The sequence below is a fragment of the Pseudopodoces humilis genome, chromosome 8 (genome assembly GCF_049639895.1).
Source record: "Pseudopodoces humilis isolate 2021_Gansu_Grassland_sample_001 chromosome 8, ASM4963989v1, whole genome shotgun sequence".
Classification (NCBI taxonomy): domain Eukaryota; kingdom Metazoa; phylum Chordata; class Aves; order Passeriformes; family Paridae; genus Pseudopodoces; species Pseudopodoces humilis.
The window spans coordinates 121,055-144,568 of record NC_142207.1 but is presented as its reverse complement, the minus strand read 5'-3'; the positions used below and the strand labels follow the sequence as shown (position 1 = coordinate 144,568).

General features: G+C 37.9%; 1 protein-coding gene across 16 annotated transcripts in view; it reads right to left on the bottom strand.

Moving 5' to 3' along the window:
• The window catches only part of BAZ2B (bromodomain adjacent to zinc finger domain 2B), a 114,487-nt gene that overhangs the window by 28,126 nt on the left and 62,847 nt on the right, over nt 1–23,514 (bottom strand). For 6 of the 16 annotated variants that reach the window (XM_088058749.1, XM_014249498.2, XM_088058750.1 and 3 more), the window contains 14 exons: nt 21,751–21,957; nt 20,655–21,053; nt 17,856–18,456; nt 16,397–16,690; nt 13,952–14,012; nt 13,292–13,400; nt 12,924–13,025; nt 8,003–8,213; nt 6,964–7,056; nt 6,788–6,849; nt 2,643–2,708; nt 1,860–1,925; nt 1,184–1,228; nt 902–934 (listed from right to left, as the gene is read on the bottom strand). In XM_088058749.1, the coding sequence (XP_087914875.1) occupies nt 902–934; nt 1,184–1,228; nt 1,860–1,925; nt 2,643–2,708; nt 6,788–6,849; nt 6,964–7,056; nt 8,003–8,213; nt 12,924–13,025; nt 13,292–13,400; nt 13,952–14,012; nt 16,397–16,690; nt 17,856–18,456; nt 20,655–21,053; nt 21,751–21,957 (2,349 nt within the window). The remainder of the gene's footprint in view (nt 1–901; nt 935–1,183; nt 1,229–1,859; nt 1,926–2,642; nt 2,709–6,787; nt 6,850–6,963; nt 7,057–8,002; nt 8,214–12,923; nt 13,026–13,291; nt 13,401–13,951; nt 14,013–16,396; nt 16,691–17,855; nt 18,457–20,654; nt 21,054–21,750; nt 21,958–23,514) is intronic. The other 10 variants (XM_014249490.2, XM_088058751.1, XM_088058757.1 and 7 more) reach the window with 7 other exon arrangements.

Sequence of the window (23,514 nt, the reverse complement as noted above, 5' to 3'; positions counted from 1 at the left end):
CATAAGCTGGCAGAACAAAAAGCATAATGGTTGGCTGGAACAGGTCAGTTACCTTACATCTGCTATGACGGAACTTGCAATTTACTTCTTCAATAGCCAATTCAGCAGAATTTTTAAACTGGTCTTTTTCAAACATTGCAAATATTAACATTTTTGTAACCAAGCAAGAAATCAACATGCTTAATTTTATCAGCTCTAGATCAGTTTTAATCAAGCCAGTGGTGGTGCATATACGTACACAACAACACTTGCATTTAGTGATGCCTGTCCCTCAGTAATTTCAAATGCACTAAGCAGCAGCATTCTAGGGCACTAAGTACAGGTGGTTTGCCTTAACAGCTGAAGAGCAAATCTTGGCCCCAGTAAAGACTGTAGGAATTTTATAATCTAATTTGGTGAGGCTAGGATTACATTCCAGTATTTCATTCTATACTTATTAAGTATTTACCACCAGCTGAAAGCTAATTTCCTCAGTATCTTACAAGGGGAAGACATCATCCTGATTTCTAAAACAGGTTCATTCAAATTGTATTTAAAATGTCTGGACTCATTCCCAGTGAATGGGACAAGGCTTGCAAAAATCATCCAAGTGCCTACGTACTAATTTTGTATCAATCCCTGATTTTATATGCTAGTCAAATTTTTACGGGGACATCAGTAACAGAGATCCCTGGCTAAAAAAACACATTTAGTTATCGCCACATTCAATTTATACACGTTCAAGACATGTCTTTTTTTCCTTAACAGACAAGACAAGCAGATGTATGCAATGCACTGTGCTGTAAAGCCATGCAGCAGTATGTAATATGACAGCAGCCAGTGCTACATTTTATGCATTGCTATGACAACCATATCACAACCAAATCACAATGCGGTGTTAGATGTACAAAAATAAACATACCCATACCATATCTAGTCTATGCCTCTCCAACTCCTGGTAGAAAGAGTTGGCACAACATTATGAAACAGAAATCACAAAGTCATAAAACCACTTCATAATCCCCCAAAAGACCCCAATACCAAAGCAAAGCAAAAAATCATAAGGCAAAAGAAAATCTGTGCAGGAATCAAACCCAGAAGTTTAAAAAGGGCGTATTTTGAGGATTCCATCCCCCCCATACAACTGAAAGTGGTAGCTCACAATTGGCATTCTGTCTGTTTGGTCAACCGAACTTATACCAACCTGGTGCTTCAGAAGAACAGCCTGCTGCCTTCTCATCTCTTTCTCCTTCAATAGAAAAACAAAAGTGTATTTAAAACATCAATCAAAATTTACTTACCAAATTGCACACAGTTCTGCCATACTAAAACAGCACATCTGAGTTAAATTCTACCTTACAGAGAAGTACACACAGCATACATGACGATAAGTCTGGTGAGTTGGGAGCTCCTTGTTAGAATACACCTAGAATGCCGAAGCAGCAACAGAAGTACTTATATATACACACACACATACACACACACACAGTGTTTTCCAGTATTTGTAATAAAGTTCTGAAGTCTTGCATACATTACACCCTAGAAAAGACTATTCTTGATGAGAAACAACAGTTTTTTGATATGGTGTGTTTAAAAGAATATTGTGAATAATGTTACTGCACAAACATTTTGCTATGCAAACCATGGTAATGGCACATAAAGTTCTGTCTCTATATATCTGTGTGTGTATGTCACACATACACAAACTCCTCTGCATATGCTTAATGACTTTTTATAACCATACATACATGTTACTACTTTCTGTCTCTATGTACAGCTTCAGTATTGATGCACAGCCTCCCAAATTTATTGCTTTTATACCTCAACATGCACTATGTACAGTAACACAGTTCTTGTTTTTGGAGCTCCTCCAAACTAACCTTTATTCGTTTTTCCGCTTCCAATAATTTGGCATTTGCTGCTTCTTCCTTCTTTTTCTTTTTTGCCTGTGCATGCAAAACAGGTCATACAACAGCACTATCACAACTTGAAAATAATCTGACTAAAAGCAAAGTTATGTACCTTTAAAAGTTAAGGACATCATCACTTATTGCATACATCACAAGAAATCTCTGATGCAGCCTTCATGATCAATCAATTCACATTTCATTTACTTTACAAAAATTAAACAGAATTTCAAGTCCCACTCAAAATTGCTTCACCTGGCTATTTTAAGAAAGCAAGTACACACAGAAACAATGTAAATGGCAAAGAGATTACTATTAATTTTTATATCAATGGAGACTTGAAAACTAGCCATCTATCTTTGCTAGTACACCAGCAAACCTGCAGAGTATACTCTAATACAGACATAGCATTTTTAAACCCACTGCATGTCATACAGAGCAGAGCATTACATTGTTTTAATATCCTACTACTGCAAACTTGCTCTCTAACAGAGGAATTCCTCTGCTGTTAAGTACACACAAGACTATTCTGATAGAAAACCGTGAGCCCAGTGCAGGTACTTGTAAGACTATGGATCACAATTAATGCCTATCTTTTAAGAAAAATAATTTGACACACATTTTTCAACTGGCCTTTGGAAATCAAGGTTGTTGGAGCTGCTATATTTAGTTATGTTCCTAACTACATGCAGGACTACTAAAATACAACACTTCTTAAAATCGCAACAGAAAAATTACATGAGACATTATTTTTACCTCTAAAATCTGCTGAGCACGAAGTTCTTTCTCCATTCTAATTTGCTGGATTCGCTTAATTTTTTCCTACAAGGGTAAGAAAGTTATTTCTTTAAAAAATATATATAAAGGAAATTTATTTTTACATTTAAAAATTACAAAGTTTGTAAATACTTTATGTTATTGAGTTTCATCCATTTTAGTCAACTCTTCTCATACGCTCAGAAATTTTACTAGTATTAGATGTCTGGTATAACCCTGAAGGCAGCCACACCTAGTTATGCATAGGTGCTCATGTTTAAGTTGTCAAAGTTTCCATTTTTTTTTTTAACACCTTCAAGACGACCTGATTAATGACCAAGTAAGGAAGTTAGAGCATTCAAATTCCAGCTGACAATGGTGGAGCTCGTTAGGAATGAACAGAAGTGTGAGCTACGCCATGAAATACATGGCGTTGTGATCCCCCTGACCACAAGATTGTGAGATGTGTTCGAGCACTGTTTATGCCTCGGTTCTTGCAGCCTCTCTCAGGCCATTGTGGTCCCAAGGGCAGCACAGAGAGCTGAGCTCAGCAAAACCCAAAGCCCATGCTCTGTCAGCCAGGAACACTCACCCACATGCAACCTGGGTAACATGCAGTTACAGTGCAGTTAAGTACACTTCAGTTTCTCCAGACTTTTAAAGCACTCAGGTAATTGATGCTAATTTTGGAAGCTTTAATATTTAGTTTAGGGGATGCAATTGTATGCATGCTGTAAAAAAAGAAGTAATTGGAACAGGAACTGTGGGTACTACAACACATTTAAGCATGTTTCATCATGGTAAGAAGAAAATGATCAAGTTATGCACTCCACAGATGGATGCTGGGCAACTATATTCTAATTTATTCTTCTTTATGAATTAGTTCCTAAAATCTGAACAAAGTCTTATTGCATTGCTTGAGAAATGTAATCATTGCAAACACTGGAACTATTTCACACTACCTGTGGTGCACAGGTTTGTCTGTTAAATTAGATATTAAAAATTCACCCACACACTATTTCAGATTTTATTACTTCAAAAGAGCTGACCGAGCCACAGTGACTTGGAAGGACCATTTAGAAGAAAAGTGCATACATACATACACATGCATACACAAGCTGGACTTGCTGTAGAGTTTAAAAAGCAAAACCCAGACCATGGAATAGCCTTGCAAGCTGGGGGAGGCCTAGACCAGAAGCTTGAAAAGGACCTCAATGAATCTCTCTGCAACAGCAGACGCTTTCCCAACAGTGAGGGTAAAGCCCATCTTGTACAGAATATGTGGTTGTCTTGTGAGCTGGCCTGAGACTCTTAGAACATGGATCACTCTAAAATTTTACTCTCTGGAGAGCACATAGTGATGCATACACTTTATTGAAAAATAACTAAAACCAAAACCAAGCCCCTAAGAAAACATATTCTAAAATATTTAACAGTAAAAGAGCAATCACAGATGAGAAAGACATACAAAGTTTTCTGACAAATAGAGCTCCAATACATGAAGTCTTATAAACTCCAGGCAACTTACCAGCTCCTTAAACTGTTGAGAAGTCCAACATAATACAAACTTATCAAGAAAATTAATTCTGAGGCCTTGCTCAGACAGTGCTGAACTTTTTCCACCACGAGAAGCTCACAGCATGGACCCTAAATCTCTATAATCCCCCATTATACTTTAAAAAAAAAAAAGTGCAAAAGTTGAAAGCATGTGCTATACCCTCTCAACTTCATAAAGGTTAGAGTTAATACAGAACAAACCTTTCAGCAGAGATCACAATAATGAACTATATCAGAGAAGAAGTACTCTGCACATTGAAATTATGAGTTTTATCAGGTTACACCTCAAGGAGGAATATGATGATGACAAACAAGGTCTGGATTTGATGTATTTGTCAATTTAAAAATTCTTGCTCCCTAGACCCCTTGGAACGTAAGGACCACTTGAAAATCACACTGTGCTCCTTTTCTTTAACTAGTATGGGCTGCCTTGAGAAGTGGACACATTGAAACTGTCACGATCTACGAAAGTGCAGACTGGCTGAGTTTGGGAGGGACATCTGGAAGTCACCTTGTCCACATCCCCCTGTCCCAGAAGGGTCCCCTAGAACCAGTTACAAAGGACCACATCCGGGTTGCTGTTGAAAATTTGTGTGGGAGACTCCACAGCCTCCCTGGGCCGCCTCCTCCAGTTCTCAGCTGCCATCTTGGTGACAAAGTGTTTCCCAACATTCAGAAGGAGCCTCCTGTCACTGGGCACTTCTGAGAGAAGTCACCTCCTTGCAGCCTCCCATCAGGTACTTAGCTATATTAGCCAGATCCTCCTGAGCCTCCTCTTCTCCAGGCTGAACAGTCTCAGCTCTCTCAGCTTTTTCTACTGTAACTCATACATGGCAGAGTGACAGCTTCTAACTCTATGTCTACTACACTGAGCATTTTCTTAAAAAAAAAAAAAAAGAAAAAAAAAGGAAACACTTAAACAGTTAATTGTTTAACAGAATTAATTGTTATTGTTATCTCTTACGGGGTTATTTAAGGTAGTCTGCAGTAACGCTAATTTTGGTTTACTACTCAAAAAAAGTAAGTATGTCAGGATTTAATACCTGGATTTCAAAGATGTGTAAGGGTTTCATATTTTTATTGGCTTTTTTAACCTCAAGATATCATAAAATCATAGAGTATGATGAGTTGGGAGGGACCCATCAGGATCATCAAGTCCAACTCCTGGACACACAAAGACACCCCAGCAATCCCACCCTCTGCCTGGGTGCACTGTCTGAACACTCCTGGAGCTCTGGCGGCCTTGGGGCTCTGACGATTGCCTGGGGAGCCTGCCCCAGTACCTGATCAATCTCTGGGTTGGTCAACCTTTATTCTGATATCTAGCCTAAACCTCCCAACTCAGCTCCAGAAGTTCCCTCAAGTCCTGTCACCAGTCACAGAGAGCAGAGATCTGAGCTGCCCCTCCACTGCCCCTCCTGAGTGTTTTCAAGACCACAATGATTCTCCCCTGTCTCTTCTTCTCCAGGCTGAACAAACCAAGTGCCCTCAGCTGCTCCTCTTAAGATTTCCCCTCCAGTCCCTTCCCCATCCTCATGGCCTTCTTTGGATAGCCTCTAATGGTTTCACGTCCTTTTTTATATTGCAGTGCCCAAAACTGTCCCCCAGGACTCACCAGGTGAGGCCGCCCAGTGCAGAGCAGAGGGGCACAAACCCCTCCTTGCCTGGCCAATGAAGCTGGGCCTGATGCCCTTCAGGGCAAAGATGTCCCTCCTGGGTGCCAGGGCACTGCTGACTGAATATCCAACTTTCCATCAACCAGATCACTTCCTGCAGCTGCTCTTCAGCTCCTCATTTCCCAATTTATAAACACAACCAGGATTGCCATTAATATATTTGAAAAAACTCTTTTCCACTGTCCCCCACATTTCTGGCAGCTCCAGCTTTCAGCTGAGCTTTTGGCCACATGAATTTTCTCTCTGGAGTGGCAAGCAGCATCTGTGTCTCCTTCCCGTGTCACTTACGGGCAAACTAATACTAGCACTTTTTCCAAGTGTTGGGATGCTGAGATAGTATACAGACATTGAGGGGCTGGAGCATGTTCAGAGAAGGGCAACAGAGCTGGGGAAGGGACTGAGGCAACAGGAAAAGCTTAGGGAGCTGGGAAAGGGGCTCAGCTCAGAAGAAAGGAAGCTCAGGAAGGACCTTCTGATTTTCTTAAACTCCCTGACAGGTGGGTGCAGCCAAGTGAGGGTCAGGCTCTGCTCCCAGGGAACAAGGGACAGGACAAGAGGAAATGGCCTCAAATTGTACCAAGGGATGTTTAACTTGATATTAGGTAATATTTCTGCATGGAAAGGGTTGTCTAGCTCTGGCACAAGCTGTCCAGGGCAGTGGGGGAGTAAATGTCTCTGAAGGGATTTGAAAGATGTGTTGATGTGGCACCTGGGGACATGGGCTAGTGGTAGATTTAATTAAGTTTAAAATTTTAAGTAACATACATAACATAACTGTATGCTCTTTAAAACTAGATTTAAAACATACACTTTGTCATCAGCATACGTAGCAGTTTACTAAATATTTGAATTACACCTTATTGAATGATTTAAAATCATTAAAAGAATTTATTTAGCAGTTGCAGAGTTTACCTGTTGCTTCATTATCTTTATCTGCTCCTTTTGCTTTCGCTTTTCTTCAGCTGCCATAATAGCTAACAAACAAAAGCGAACAATATCAGAGAACATGGCAAGAGACAGGTAACTTTTCATAAACACTTTTCAAAATAATCCCATAGCATGCACTAACTTGCACAAGTAATACTTACCTTGCTGTTTTTTTGCTTCTTTAGCAGCTCGCGCTTGTTCCTGCTTCTGAAGCTTTCTCAGTAGCTTTATTTGTGCTGCTTGCCTAGCTATTTCTGTTAGAAATAGAAAAAGAAAATACTAAGTTCATAAAAACAGTGCTGTCCAAGAATAAAGATACATTTTGTGTTCCAGGTATTTTCACACTGTAAAGACAGAGCAAACAGAGGATTTGTTTTGCACACGCTGGTGTTTACAAAATTTTTCTATGACCTATCATTAATGGTCCATCATGTATCAGTAACTGCATCAACAGTGCAAATGAACATGGATACTTTCAACATAAACTAAACACTGGTTTCAGAGGAAAAAAACATTTATTAAGTGACAGAATCATACCAATAATGCTGGTTTACTTTAAAACCATTTTCTTCTTTCTTTTTGAAGCAGAAAACATTTGTTTCAAAGCTACTAAATGAACATTTTATTCAGAAAGCATGGAATTAGTTTTCCTTAGAAGTCACCTCATGTAACTATGTCATCCTTTTTTAACCATGAAGCAAGAGCACACTCACCTGGGTCACATGCCTCTTTCCTGTGGCTACCTGAAGTCAGCCATTCTTATGCTAATTAGTAACCTCCTGAACCATTCTGCTACCCTGCGATAGCATTTCTGAAATTTGAATTAACTGCTTAGGGACACACTAATAAAAGACAGCTGTAAGGAAGGATTTTCTGGAGGTTGAATTCAGCTTGCTTTTCAAAGGACTGAGGTCCAGCACCTGCATGACAGAACTCCCCAAAATACCATCAGCTTCTTGTGCAGCAACTATAGAGTAAGCTTTTAGACATGTCTTTACACATGCACTTCCTTCTTTAAAACCTATATACTGATAAACGATTTACTGATCTTCAAAAAGTCTTCAATAAGAGCATGTAACAAATATCCAAAATAAAATGCTGTATACTCATATCCTAGTGAGACAAATCACTCTCCTATAGGAAAAACATTAATTATATACCAATACCCTCTCTTTGTGAAAATAGTAACACAGTTCTTACCTTGCGCCTGCAGCTTTCTCAAAAGCTTTGTGTCAGCATTGTCCAGAAATTCACCGCTTCCAACATTGGGAGGTCGGCCTTTGCGGCGTCTCGTCCTTGACTCCTCTCGGGAGTGCTGTCTGTCTGGATTTGGGGGTCGTCCTCTACGCCCTTCCATAGCTCTGATACGGGGAATGACTTCCTCTTCCTTCAGAAGACACCACTGCACACCCTTTTAATTGACACATTTCACAGAGAGGTATTACAAAGACAGATTAAAATAACCCAAAATCTAAAATGAGTTTTAAATATTAAATATGCAAGTGCTGTGATGCATTAGTTGGGCAGGACAATTTCTTGATGTTGCACAGAAGCTATATATTGAGAGACTACCACTAACAACTTTTGTAAATGCTATCACTAGGAGAGATTTTGAAGACTATTCAAGCCTATACAAAGTTTTTACCTAAAGAGGATATGCCATTACCGTGTTATTTTTAACTATTTCTCATCAAATCAAATTGTTCAGCCCTTTCTAAAAGGCGAAACAGCTTCTTCCTTATTATGTAAACTCAGCAACCACTATTCTGCTTTCACATAATCCACTGCTCAACATGAATAAAAAACCGTGTCAAGCTATGAGGTGCTGTCATCCAACACAGCGTGTTTACAGAAATTCTGGCATACAGAACAAGCAAAGGCAGTAACGTATTTTCAAATATTGCTTTTCAGTGTTGTAGAGCTCAACAACTGAGCTGAAAAAACAGATGCATTTTAATCTTCAAGTTTTAGTTAGTACAACTGAGTTTCCCCCTCATTAACTGTGAAAGTGTTTCTGCACCAACTTGAATCAATGAGAAGTAGCTTCTAAGCATCCATGTATCTAAACTTATGTGAACTATACTCTTTAACCAAACAAAGCATGCCCTATAGTATTTTGTGGTGTCATGAAAGCAGATTCTAAAATACTTTGTTAATAAAAATACCCAAGTTAATCCTCGTGAAGGAACAGCTTTACTTTAACTGGTTACTAAAAAGTAGAGCTTGTTGCATCTCCTGAGCAGAAAAGGAGCACCATCTGGGTGATCCTGTTTAATTGAACACAAGCATTTCAAAATTTTAGTATCTTTTACCATTTCCCCAAGTTTTTGAGAAATGCTGGGAAAAAACTGCAAATTAAGCATCCTTCAGGACCTCTTCATAAGTTGCCTTAAAAATGTTTGTAAAAAATTTTGAAAATGTCTCCTAAAGCAAGAAGCAAGGTTGGTAACTTAGAAAACTCATTAAACATTAGTTGAGAAAGAATGTATTTAGAATGCTTTAGCTTTCACATTTATATGCACATAAACCCTAAAATCCCATTTACTGTACCACAACATAAATTATTTTTTCCTTATTCTGGTAATTTGTCATCTAATTATTTCTGCTCATTCTTCACAATTACAAAAGGTTTTGCGTAACTTCAGCACAAGAAATGGCAGTTTGTTAATGAGACATTCAGATTTCAAAGGAGTTATCAGTATCTGCAAAGATACTTTTCTAAAGTCTGAATCATTCCCAGTTAAGACCATCCCCAGAGTACTCATCACACTTGGTCGTCTGTACACATTCCAAAGGGCTTTGCTATTAATTACGCTCTGAAAATGCACTGTTCAGAACAAGACCATACCATTAAATGTGTACCACATCACCATGCACCACCCCTAAGGACTTCTTAATCCAAAATATTCACCTCTACCTCTTGACTAGCAGTTAATTCTCTTACTATCTTACAGAGCACTACTGAAGTATAACTTTTGCTTCCCTGTCTGCCTAGTACTTGAATTGCAGCTTATCACATGTTCAGTTTATTGAGGCAGATTAATACTTGTACTTACTACCTACACCCCCTCCAACCTAGAAAACCCATTCTCATAAAACGCACGTGCCAGGAAGGCAAAACAGAAATCAAAGAAAAGGAGGAGAAGCAGCCATAATTCAAAAAGTATCTCAGAACACTGGAGATTGTTCTTGGCCTGTGTTTGTATTTCCTGCAGTTAATGATACTAACAATAATAAATATGCGTCACAGAAAAGTAAGTGGTCTACCAGATCAGTACCAGAGACCATGTTGGGTATTACGTTTTCCTAATGCCACCTGAAAGAGAAACTAGAGGCCATCAAATGAAGTGAGTAATGGTTCAGTAAGCAAAAGGAGCAGGTGCTTCAAGGGATGGGAGAAGACTGTTCAATGTCCTGTCAAAGGGCATTGTGGATGCACAAGTTTTCACAAGTTTAAGAGAAGACAAGACAAAAATAGCCCAAAACAAAGCCATTAAGGGTTAAGCAAGAGTCGATTGCCCATATATATTTTGTGCTCAAACAACTTTTAAAATCGAACCCAAAATACATTTCTATTAAAGGAACGTACAGTCTGATACTCTGGCTTTTTGACATTTCAATGATAAAATGTAGGGGTTGTGCCCTAACTAAGGAGAATCACAGGCTTCCATAAAACTGAAGCATTGCTACTCAAACATTAGAGAAAAAATGGGTGTAACACTGTGAAATGATGTGGTTTATTGTTCAAGCTAATCAAAATAATAATTTTATTCAATTTCTCACCTTCAAGCATCTACCGTGTACTGCAATACTGTGCTGCCATCAGGACATTTGCCAAAAAGACATAAAACAACTATGCATGAAAGCAGAATCATGTTCAAATCCTGTTAATCAAGCTAATGAACAAAACCATAGACACATCGCATGAAGCAAAAATCCACTTAAATTTCATTTTAGATTTGTGGGGGAAAGTTAGCAACATAGCGTTCCAAACTGAGTTGCAGAATTCAGAATAGGACAAAGGCTCCTACACATATTACTTGAACTCATGAGGACCATGTTTACTTCATCACCCCAATTCATATTTGTATTGATCTTTCTAAATCACAGCAGTTTAAAGCTTCCAGGTCCAGTCACTGAATTTTCACATTTGCCAAACTTCAATCATTCTTCTAATCCTACTCCTTTGTGGCCCACTTCTGCCAGATATGCTTCTGTTACAGCATTCAAACACTGCTTTGAATAACCCATAATATTTGGTGGTTTGTATTCCACAGGAGAGAAACACAGAGAGAGAAATACAGGCACTAACAGAAGCAGGTAATCCACATACTTTTGGCTTGCTATAGGTAAATCTTTAATAATACCGTTTTTGTCTTTCTTCACATCTTGTTTCATCTTAGAGCTGTGAGAAACTTAGCCCAGCACATGTTGCACGTATGAAAAGATGACAGAAATGCATAACAAAGGAAGGGATGACTAATCACTAAAGACTATACAGAATAATCAAAATTACCACAAAAGCAGAAATAAAATTTCTGGAATTACCTCCAGACATCCATGAAGATATGATTATCATATATTATTTTGAATCTGGATGATTCAAAGGACTTTACTAAAGAGGGTGCAATCTCTTTTTATAAAATATCAGTATCACTTGCTGTTTCACTAGGCAGTATTATCAGCCCGAGTGTAGCTCCGCTGTTTTGTAACTTCTCATTCACACATAAAATGTAAACACATCTTAGCACATCTGACACAGCTGCCCTCAGTCTTTTTTTCTAACAAGAAAACTTTTCCTTTGTCTACTCAAGTCTCGGTGTAAGCTATCAAAATCCACATCAGTACAAAGTTCAGTGATCATATGTGCAGCAAACTCATGTTCACACTGCCAGTCCTGCCGGTAGAAATCCGCCCCTCACACTGCCTTCATTCTCGAGTTTTATAGATCACAGGGCAAACTGAAAATCAACTTAAGGGAGAAGACAGATATAACTAAAGAAAGGGACATGACTAATGAAGTAATACAGATACAAACAAGGGAACAGGGCAAAAAGAAAGCAGATACCCTGCCGTTACACTACATCACAGTAAAATGAATTATTTCAGTCAAGACATGCAGGTACATAATGAAGTTAATAACCCCAGGAACTTGGAACTGTTGAAGGCCAAACATGAAGCAAAGTTTAGCAATTCTTTAGCCTGTAAGCCAGGAAGCAGCACCTAGAAATAGCTGCTTACCAGGAATTCAGTCTTCAATGCTTTCAATACCACACAAACATTACATATTTCTACAAGGTATTTCAAGAACTTAAGGCTTAACTCGAGCCTGAACTCAAGACTGTTGAGAGCCAGTAACACGTTCAGAAAGCTTATCCTTCAAAGAAGCAAATATCTTCACTGAGAAAAGTCCAAAGATTTTTGTGCACATCCTGAAGAAATGGCAACATGGCCAAAATGCAGTAACAGAGCATGGCACAAACACAGTAATAATTTCCTTAAAATTTTGGTTTTACTTATCCTGGTGGGGTTTATCTACACACCGTGTTAACAATTTTACCACTGTAAAGTGGAACTGCATCCCCCTGTATATTCTGCATACCCCTCGGTGAAAGTGTCATGCTTGAGGATGCTCAGACAGTATTCATAATACAGGAGACACTTGTATATAAACATGCAACTTACATATATATCAACACATACATACACACATACATATATTATGCACAGGAACACACTAACAGAATGGGATTTAACGCTACACATAATTTACTATTGATATGAGGTTGTATACAATAGAAGAAAAAAACAAAGTTTTAAGTCAGAAATACCTGAATGCTAAAATATGTAGCTCTGAGTTTTCAAACTAGACCAAGGCAGGCTCAGAGATGATCATTAAGCTGATCATCATCACCCTCTGAGCAAAGCCACTGAAGGGAGCAGTTCTGAACACAGCCCAGGATCAAGCTCTCCACGTCTCAATCTAACTACTGGTAAGAACACGTGCAGCTTTTAGAAATAATAAGCTAAAGACAGGTAACGCTTCAGATTGTAGAAAAATTACTTCACCTAAAGTTAATGCTCCTTGGATCAAAAACTTTACTTTTTAAAAAGTGGATACCTGCGGTCCATCTCTGGCTTCATAGAAGTCACCCACTCCTATTTTTGCACTGAAGCTGAAATTGTCCCTTGAGATATCCATTATTCCATTTCTGCTGAGATACTGAAAAAATCACATATTGTTCCACTTCAGCTTGTAAATAATTACAACCCAGCTTTGATGCACAGCTAACTGTGAGTGTAATGTTTTGCATAATCTGTCAAAGGGATATGCATTTTTAAGACATCAAATCAGTAACATACCAAGATACATTACACCTCACGTCACAGAAAATAAGTAGTATCTCTATTGGAGAGAAAAAAATTAAGTATTTTAATTGCAAGCAAGCTTGCTAGCATTAGAACACGGAAGTTAAGAAATTAATGTACCTTTACTACTTCAGGATACTGTCTCAGCTTCTTTCCACAAGGTGCAAAATATGCTACTTCTCCCTGAAGACGACCACCAAAGTTTCTTATTCGGGTTTCTCTTTGCCAGCTAGAGTAATATGAAATAGTTGCATACAACAATACACTTTTTAAAAAACAAGTAATTTATGGCAATTTAAGAATTCTACAAAAAAGGGAAGAGGAAAATGTGACTAGACTATCATAAATGAAACAGACCAAACCATTAATTTTTTCATGCAGATTGTCCAAACTGACTAAATATATGAATTTATTTATATCAAGCGATGTACATATTATCAGATTTTAAACAGCTTAGAACTGTACTTTAGGGAGTTATTTGGAGTCTGTATTGGCTATAGATATATCAATCTATATCAGATCATTAGGATTAATTTCCAAAGCAAAACAGCTAAGAGATGACTCACGTTTGCAAAAGAACAAATTTAATGCACAAAAATTAGCACATGAAATATGCCGACACTTTTTAAAGAGATCCACAGTCACTGGAAGTCAAATCTAAATTGTTGAAGCCCTTTCCTTATTATTCAGCCTCGAGATTTTTTAAACTCATTTCTTTACCAATGGATTTTTGAAGGCATTTTCACCCTTTACGGAAAGTCAGGTATACAGATAACGTACCCATAATCAAGAGGAACACGTAGCTCCCGTTCATCTGCTACTCTTCGTCTTTTTGAAATACCTAAAACAGAATCTCTGATTAATACCTAATAGAACTTAAAAAAGAAAACATGTTCCTGAAATGTAATTCTTATGTTTCTATCTGCAAAATAAAATTGGTTTTCATTCTTGCCATTATGTGCCTCAATTATCAACTATCAAATTATCAATTATAAATAAATAATAAATAAATAAAACTAATGTAAGTGTTCTCCCTCTGAAATACATTTTCCACTAAGTTTCCTGTAACCTCATCCTCTGAAATGGTGAACAGAAAACCTAACTATCCCATACCTAGCCACTTGTCCTGTTTAGTGCTCTCAAATATTGCTAATTTAATTCCTTGCACGCCTGTTTTTCTAGACAAGACCTACATAATTTTTTTCAGTAAACAAGATGCAAATAAAAACACACTTAAAAGATCCATATTCTAATAGGTTTAATCCTCCGAGAGCACTGTCCATAGACTGCAGTCAAATGCCAAATGCAGAAAATTTTCAGAACTACTTCAGCTTTTCCCAGTTCAAACAGATGCTGTGTTTGGTGCTTGTCAAGCAACTGAGTGGACAGTATCCCAGAAACAACTGCCACACGTGGGGCACTAATTTTAGTGGGCAAGGCTTTCCTCAGGCCTCTCAGACAGCCACAGGACACAAACTATGCACACAGACCAACTTTTGGAAGATGCACGTCCAAAGAAGGTAGTTTGGACCTTCTGTAAAGGATGTCACACATCTCTTCCCTGGGAACAGCCATGAGCGAGGGCTGTTACCAGACTGACCCCCGGCACTTGCTCCAGCCTCTCAGGCAGGAGCGGCACATGGCAGCTCAGCACTGGCTGCCAAGGGAGCTGCCAGCAGCTCCTTCCAGATGATGTGAAGAGACCCCTAGAAAAAGCACCGAGGAAATGCCTGTGCTCAGATCCCAAAATTTAGACACAGGTCTGCACTCTTAACCTAACATGAATGACTTCTGCATTATTTTGAATGGCCATGGTGCAGGGAGGGAGGCTGCTTTTCCAAATATAAGTGAAGTGAAAAATCCAGTGCAAAACAGATACAGAGAAGAGACCGCGACACCCCTTCAGTGACTGACCAACTCTAGGTAAAAGGTTCACAAAAATATTTTTGTTCTATTATGTTGATTCTGATTAGGTAATCCTTAGGTGTAGTATATTATTATACATAAAGCAAGGACATAAAACTTATTTATTCTACCTCCTATTCCAGTAAACAGAAAAGTCTGCTATCAGACTTTTCAAAGCATCACAAATCAACACAGATTCCTAAGAAAAACATTATCTTTTTAATCTACCCATTTGAGTAACTCTCAATCCATATGAAATCTTTTATAAACTGTACAGTTCACAAGCCTGTTTCAGAGATAAATATTAGGCAGATCACATTATACCGCTTCAAAGCTAATGCCCTTGTATGACATGGAATGTAAGTTCTATTCCACTGAATCCAAATATAAAAACCTATTTTATAGGCAGATGTCCCCATTTAATAATCCTGTTTATACGCATGTTAATTAACATCAAGTCTCTAATTCAAAGTACGAAATATGTGATTTCATTTCATTGTTACCATGCAAATTAAGAAGTCTGACTTTCAAAAATGCATTCTTTACTGTAGCCATAGTAATTCCGAAATCTTACCAATTAAGTCACCAAATGAAGGATTATAAGCACTATATCGTATCAGGCAAATACTAAATGTACTTTCCATTAACTTTTTAAAAATAAACTTTTGTGCATAATCCATAAATTCTACTGAGAATTTTGAAAGAATTATTAGATAATTATGTTCTAACGAAGTATGGTTACAAAGTTTGTCAAGAAAGGGGCAAAAATTGAAGATTCAGAACACAAACTAGAATGTACAGGCATCAGAAGTAAGAATAACCAGTTTAGAATAAAATGGAGACTTCCAAAGACTTAATAATTAAGAGTTTAATATAATAAATATCAACTCTGGATATTTAATTCTGTCTTCTCTCAAATCATTGCATGAGTTAAAGTATCCTGGGCCTAAGGGTAATATTCTAGTCTGAAGAACTTGCAATTTGGCTGACGGATCTTAATGACTGCTGCAATCACCCGTGAAAAGATCACAGATTCACCCCCAACAGCCAATATCAGAAGGGATCTCAAAAGACACCCAGTCCAGCTTTCCTTGGGAAAGGATGCTTTGCCAAGATTACCTCGCACCCTGACCGACTGACATCTGAAAACCTCAAGTGAAGGGGACTCTGCCACATCCCTGGGATGGCTGTTCAATGAATCACTGCTCTTAGGGTAAAAATCTTCTTGAACATCATACCAACACCTGGACTATTTTTGAAACTACTTTTGCAACACATCTAAGCTATCACATGATAGTATAACAGAAGACAGTGAGATACCACAGTGTGTACTTGGTGTGAGGGTGGAGGCTCCTGTCCCGAGGAACACTGCAGGCTGGGACTCAGGACACAAGGCAGCTGATGCCGAGCTCGACGTCTTTGCTACTTGGAGATTAAGCGGGGTGGAATGAGCTGTAAGACCAATGGATGAGCTCTTCACAGAGGATGAAGTTTTATTCAGTTTCAGTGGGGCTTTTTCTCCCTCAGTGTCGGTATCCGATTCATCTTGGTCTTTATCATCCTCATCTTCCTCCTCAGACCCTTCTGTATCTGACTCAGAATTACTGTCAGACTCTGTTTAAAGCAAGTGTGGCAAAAGGCACATTATGACTTGGAAACTACTGGCAAGTACATTAAAGCTCTAACACTTGCAAAATATTTCCTTTCATTATATATGCTTTTTTAATAACATCTCGAGTATAAATAGGAGGTTCTAATTAACTACCTGAACTTTAAAATTACTACAAATATGACAGCATTAAGTAATTCTGCATGGTAATGCACTGTTCTTTTGATTGGGAAGAGATGAGTGACAAAAGCTGGAGTATTTCAAGACTGTTTACTCCAGAAGGAACTACAGTTAAATCATCCCATTAGCCCAGCAGCAGCTGGGCATTATCCCAGGAAGGGCATTTCACAGGTGTGAAATCCATAATGAAGAGGAAGAAAACTGAACTGGACACGGGCTGAAAGGTGTCAGAATCAAAAGTACTGCAATTTGGGCAAAGGAAGAGTAAGAATTGAGGACAGCCAGGGTAAGGAACTGAAAGTGAGATACAGCCTGAGAAAAAGATTAGCACAGGGTGTGTGGATGAGAGGGGGAACAGAATGATGAAAGTGGAGGCCAGACACAAGAGATACCAGGACATGGGACAAAGCAGTGACTGTGAATACAGTCAACTCTTTAAAACAGGCCTTATCATTCCAAATTGCATAGCCTGGTCTGCAGCCCTTAAAACTGTCCAATTACTTGCTCATTGGCTACTGTGCTCCTGCATGAGGCACAAAAATACGCTTTTCTTGCCACTCTTGACAATTTGAAGGCCCTTGTGTAGTCCCTCTCTGTTTAGGAAACCTGTTTTGCAGCTGGTCTCTGTCTGCCAGAATCATTTACCATCAATCAGCCTCAATGTCAATCCCTTCCTGAGCACTTTGTTACATCAAGCTACAGGCTGGGTGACTAATGTGGAAGGGAGGTCTCTGACAGCCTTTCCAAAAGGCTAAGGAGCCACATTACCAGGACAGCTGACCAAGTTTCAGAACACCCCAAACATGTTTTTTTGACATGACAAAATGGAGAATGGAGACAAGTGCTAATTCCAAGGATATGTGTAGGGCACCATGTGGGCCTCGCTGGCCCAGTATCTCCTGCACCTATTGTAAAATATGGTGGGAAATGCATGTTTTCAAAATGCAAAAAATTAAGTTTCTGCTTTTCCTATTAAAAAGATTAAACCACCTGATTGGCTATCATCAGAATCATCTTCTTCATCATCCTCATCTTCATCTTCATCATCGTCGTCATCATCATTTGAGTCGTCAGAGTCTTTACTGCTGGGGGCATCTGAGTCTACCCCTCTGAACTGCTCCACCACCAGTTTTGCAGAATGAAGGCGGTGTTGTGGTTTTACTGCATTATTGCTGACTGCTTTATCCTTTCCTGAACCAGGTAACACAGGAGAGGTAGAGGGCATAACAGCTGTCCGGTTACCAGTTGTCTTTTTCCCACATGCACTCAAGTTTATTGGCAAAGAAAAGGGGGCACTACTAGAAATGGCTACGCTTTCACTGATCTTGGTCTGGGGTTTCGGTTTCGTGGTGAGTGCAAGAGGAGCCTCCTGGATGACGCTCTGAATAACTCCATTGGGTTGGTGATTACCTAAAAGTGCATTTGTCAGGAATGGGTTAGAATGGTTGTTTTCCAAGGATGTGAGTTTTTGATGAGCTGGTGAACTAGATGTTGGTTTGGGGCTTGACAAAGCTGTAATAACCTTCTTCAGGCTCTTAGATGATTCCTGTTTCTTTAGCTGTGCTGCTGGGAATGTCTGTTTATATTGTTCCTAAAGAAATAAGAAGACAGAGGAATAAAATGTGGAGGTGTTTGTTTGGCTTTCTTTGATATTCAGGCAAGTGAGCTCTAGGAAATTTTAAACATCTGCTAAGCCATTTTTAGAAAGTCAAAAGCAGGTACTAGGTACAACAGACGATATGAGAAACTACTAGTTACACAAGTCTTGCATGATTTTTTTCACTGTAAATGAACAGGGAAAGACAAATTGAACTCAAGATGAAGTTGATTCAAACTATAAAGGGAAGCTTTCTCACCTGCTACAATGCTCTAGACAGAGACTTTCATAAAGGTATTAATCATTCTGAAAGAAGCCCTTTTTAGAAAGATACTTACTACTCTTGTGTACCAGCACAGAAAAACCTCTTCTTATTACTTAATTCAGTGTATAAAAATCCCACTAGTGAATGTACAGCTACTTTTAATAACTTGTTCACTTTAAAGCACAAGATAAATACAACACACTAATGGCCACGATACTAGAAACCCAAGAGAGGACTCCTGGTGTAGAAAAATTTTATTTTAACAAATGAGAGAAAAGGTATTACTGAGAAATGCTGTGATATGTTAACTGTTTAACTGAAAGAGTAGTACTTGAAATTTTTCACATAAAAGTTAGTAATAGCTCAGAAATGCATGTAAAGCTTAGACTGTCTTTAGTCTAAAGACTTCCAAAGGAAAAAAACCCACATCATCTTCAGTAGAAAACATAATTAAATGGATAAAGACGGTACAGTTTAAAATAATTTTTTTAAAATTAAGTCAAATACCATACATTCCTGGAAGTTACTAACATTTAAAACTGAATACGAAATTATGAAGAGCTCCAAAATCAATATTCAGACAGTGCATACCTCCAGTAAAAGTTTTAGAGAAATCAAACTACTAAATGTGTGATCTATCACCAGCTAAAGACTCGTAACCTAAATTTGAAAGCAGAAGCCTCTTTCAGTAGCAAAGATGTATGTTCTCATAATTATAATTTACTTAGCTACTCCTGGTAAAGTGACGAGCTTATCTGATTTTTACTAAGTAACAGGAAATTTGAAAACAAAAACAGCTTTTATCTTCTAGTCAAGCAATAAAAATTAAATATTTTTCAGTCCTCGCTAAGGGCTTGTGAGTTAGCTGTAAATCAGAACTGAGTTTACTACTTCCAAATACTACTTAGTTTAAAACAAAATATGAAAAAATAAAATCATAATAATATTTACAATTATTATAAATAATAATAAAAATAATAAAAATAATTAAAAATCATAATAATAATTTTATTCTCTTCTAACCCTCATTCAAATCTCATTGAATAGAAAATTAATCAACAGTCACCTTAATCACTGCTAACAAAACAAATAAACTGAAGATCTAAAAATTTTTGAAGCTGCAGAACTGTTAAGACAGACATATAAATTTATTGTAAAGTCCTGACCAGTAAAAAGGAAGATAAATTGAGGTAGGGTGGGCAGGCCCTGCCACAGGGTGCCCAGAGCAGCTGTGGCTGCCCCTGGATCCCTGGCAGTGCCCCAGGCCAAGTTGGACATGGGGGCTGGGAGCACCTGGGACCATGGGAGGTGTCCCTGCCCATGGCAGGGAGTGGGACAGGGCAGAGCTTTAAGGGTTCCTTCCAACCCAGGCCATTCCTTGATTCTAAAAAACTATTGAAATGGCTATACTGAGCTTTAACAGCTTTAAGGGCATAAGCACCTGTCTTTAAAGAGCAAACAAAACTCAACGTTACATTGAGCATTTTTTTTTTTAAAAATGACTTTCAGCTTCTTTCTTTAAAAACGTGGTTAAAATAGGTGATTTCCATTACTTTGACTTGAAACTATCCAACTTGAAAGAAAGCGAAGCCATGCTTAAATAGTAGATACGTGCAGTATTAAATTGGCATTTTGACTGAACCTAGAAGCACAGGAAAAATATCCAGTGTTCCCATGAGTACTTTTCTTATTTTGATATTGATTTCAGGTGCACGTTGTCCTTAAGAGGTGCATGACCCACACAATCTAGTTAATTTACACCATTCAGAAATCCGGATCAACCCTAAAAACACAAACTCCCATAATTATAAATATATATATATACTTGTAATTTTAATACACTATTATTTAAAAGAGCTTGATGGCACAATGTTACACCTTTTTAAACAGATGACACAGGTTACAAATAATCCAAAACTTCACTCACCCGTTTAGCTCTAACATCGCTGGTCAAAGTGATAGATTCTTCAGAGGTATTTTTATTCCCTGCTTTGAGTAGATCAGGGGAAGGAACTAGGAGTTTTAAATAGGTCTCTTTTTTGGCTTCATGTACCAAAGACAAAGGTTTCACATTAGGAACCAATCCCGTAGACTGTATTACACTTGTGTGTTTGTTCACAGATTCCTCCTTTGCCTGAGAGCTTGGAAAAATAAACGGAAGCTGCTGTGACAAAACCTGAGGCTGCTTCTGCTGGGACTGGAATGATGAGTGAGTCTGGGAATCAGAAACAAGAGGTATCTGCTGGTGTGTTCTTTTATCTTGAGACTTTTCCTGTAATTTCTGTCCATCGGTTTTTGTATCTGTTACACCACTATGCATCAGCACCTGCAAAATATTTATTTTTGACTGTTCATTATGTAAGTTAAAGATCCTTTTAAAAAGACTAAACATATGATCAGTCTCCATGAAACAATTACACTAGTCTTGGCAGAGGATGAACAATAATAATTTTAAATCAGTCTTGCAATATATGTATTGTTCATTTTTGGATCTTTTCCCCCAGATAGTTTCAGCATGTGACAACAATGTTTACTAGAGAAGGAGTATTAAACCATGGTTGTTCTTAAATGTATTTGTGACTGTAAACCTAACAGGATAAAGATTCCAATCTTGATATTCTATTACAAGGGAAAAGCAGCCATTCTGCTAGGAAAAAAGCAACTGCCAAGCAACAGCCACAATGATATATTTTCAATTCACTACCTACGCACAGTAGTTGATTTCTTTGAATTTCCTACTTTATAACCAAAAAAAAAACGGTCTACCAACTGTCAACTCTGAGCCTATAACAGAACAATACACAGCAGAACAGCAATACACAGACATGAATGCACACAAAAAGCCCTCCCAGAAACCCCTCAAACAGAAAACCCTGGAGCAAACCTAAAAAAGAGTATTCTTAGCTTTTTTTTAATGTGCAGTTAAATAATTGTTGGCTATTTGCTCACAGACATGAGTAGCTCAACTTGTCACAAACAGCTTGCAGCAACAAGACAGTGGGCAGCAGAGTGAGGAGTTATACCTTGTTCTTGCTTTTGTGATGTGCTTCACTTTCAGAATCAGATTCATCATCTTCACTCTCTTCAGCACTCTGGTCCTCCTCCTCCTCCTCTTCATCCTCTAGGTCATCAGAGTCACTACTACTTACACCTTCACTTGAGGTGTCTGAAGAGGAGCCTGAATCACTGTCACTGTTACTAGAGCTTTCCACTGCTTTTTTTCTGGGCTTCTACCAGGAAGATGAATTTTCTGTTAATGTTTCAGTTTTAATCTGTTATATGATCTTATTATTACACATAATCTTTGAAACAAAGAAGAGTAAGACTTTAGGGTAAATGCTTGAAGAGAAAGTGATTCACAAGATGATGAAAATTAAAAACTGGTCACAAATTCCACTGAAGTCTTTTTCTGACCACTGCTGACATCACTACATCACAAAGCAAAATGCCAAATTTAGTCCTAGAACACCGACCTAGAATTTGGGTGTCATAAACCTCCACAGAATGTGCCAATTCCCAAAAAATTTATACCCAAAACTTGTACTTCAAATTAGCACAGAAAGAACAATATTAGGGTTAGCAAAGTGTCAGTGACACATTCAATTAACCACTTTCACAGTACGAGCTGCACAGTTGTACAGCTCATACTGTACAGTAATGTACAGTTTTACAGTAATATACAGTTTTTACAACAGTAATATACAGTTTTGAGGACTGAAAATATTATGTTAATCAAATTGCTTCTGGGATTTTCTTCTGAGAAATGGATGAAAATCTTCTGACATACTGACAACTACATTATATTGAACGAAACTCTCTAGATTTTCATCAACTGTAAAAAGAGTTTGATATCAGCTTGGCCTTTTTCTTTTTTTTCTAAAACTAAATGAATATTTTAATAATTTTTTAGATACCATCCTCAAGAAGAAATTAAAACTAAGGAGATGACTGAAGAAATCAGAAGTTGAATGAATACAAAAAAAAAAGAAAAGAAGAAAAGAACCTTTAGAAAAGTACATTAAAAGGTTTTAAAATAAGACATGTTTTTAAGAAGAGGCAAGCGTTACACTTCGAAATTTAAAAGCTCAAAATCACTTGCAGAAAGCCCAGCTTCAATAATCATAATCATCCTCATGCTGGAGTTCTCATTTAGAGTAATTTCTGTGTTTTGGTACAAAAGGTTGTTAAAATCATTACACTGACAAATACCAATTACCTCATAAAAAGTTTTACAGGAAAAAAAGTTATAAACATCAGCATATCAAATAAGATTAGGAACAACAAACTCCATATCAATCTTAAAAAGTTTACTACAGGAACTTAGGAAACAGACAACATGACATCTGCATGAGACAGAAGACTTAAAAGTTAAGATACAGGACACAATATTCTTAAGAAAGGTACTTGCACCCTGAGTCCATCCTTTTACAGAGGCTCAGCATTTAGTCAAGTAAAACTGGAGTTTGAAATCAGTGCCTGCATCAAGAAATCTATCAACAATACCAAATTTATATATAAAGATGAAAGATAACAATGCTGACAAACATCCTGGTAGAAATTTGAAGGTGGGGGGGAGGCCTGAAACCAAAACAACAAACCACCCAAACAAAAAACCAACCAGAAATACAAACAAACAAACAATGGGCAAAAAGAGGTAAAATTTTCTGAATAAAGCAAAGACCCAAAACCTAAATTTTGGGAAGGTATTCGGAGATATTAAAAGTGAAATTTATTTGGTACTCTGCCTAACTGTAGTAGTAGTCAAAAATACAGAAACACCATCCAGA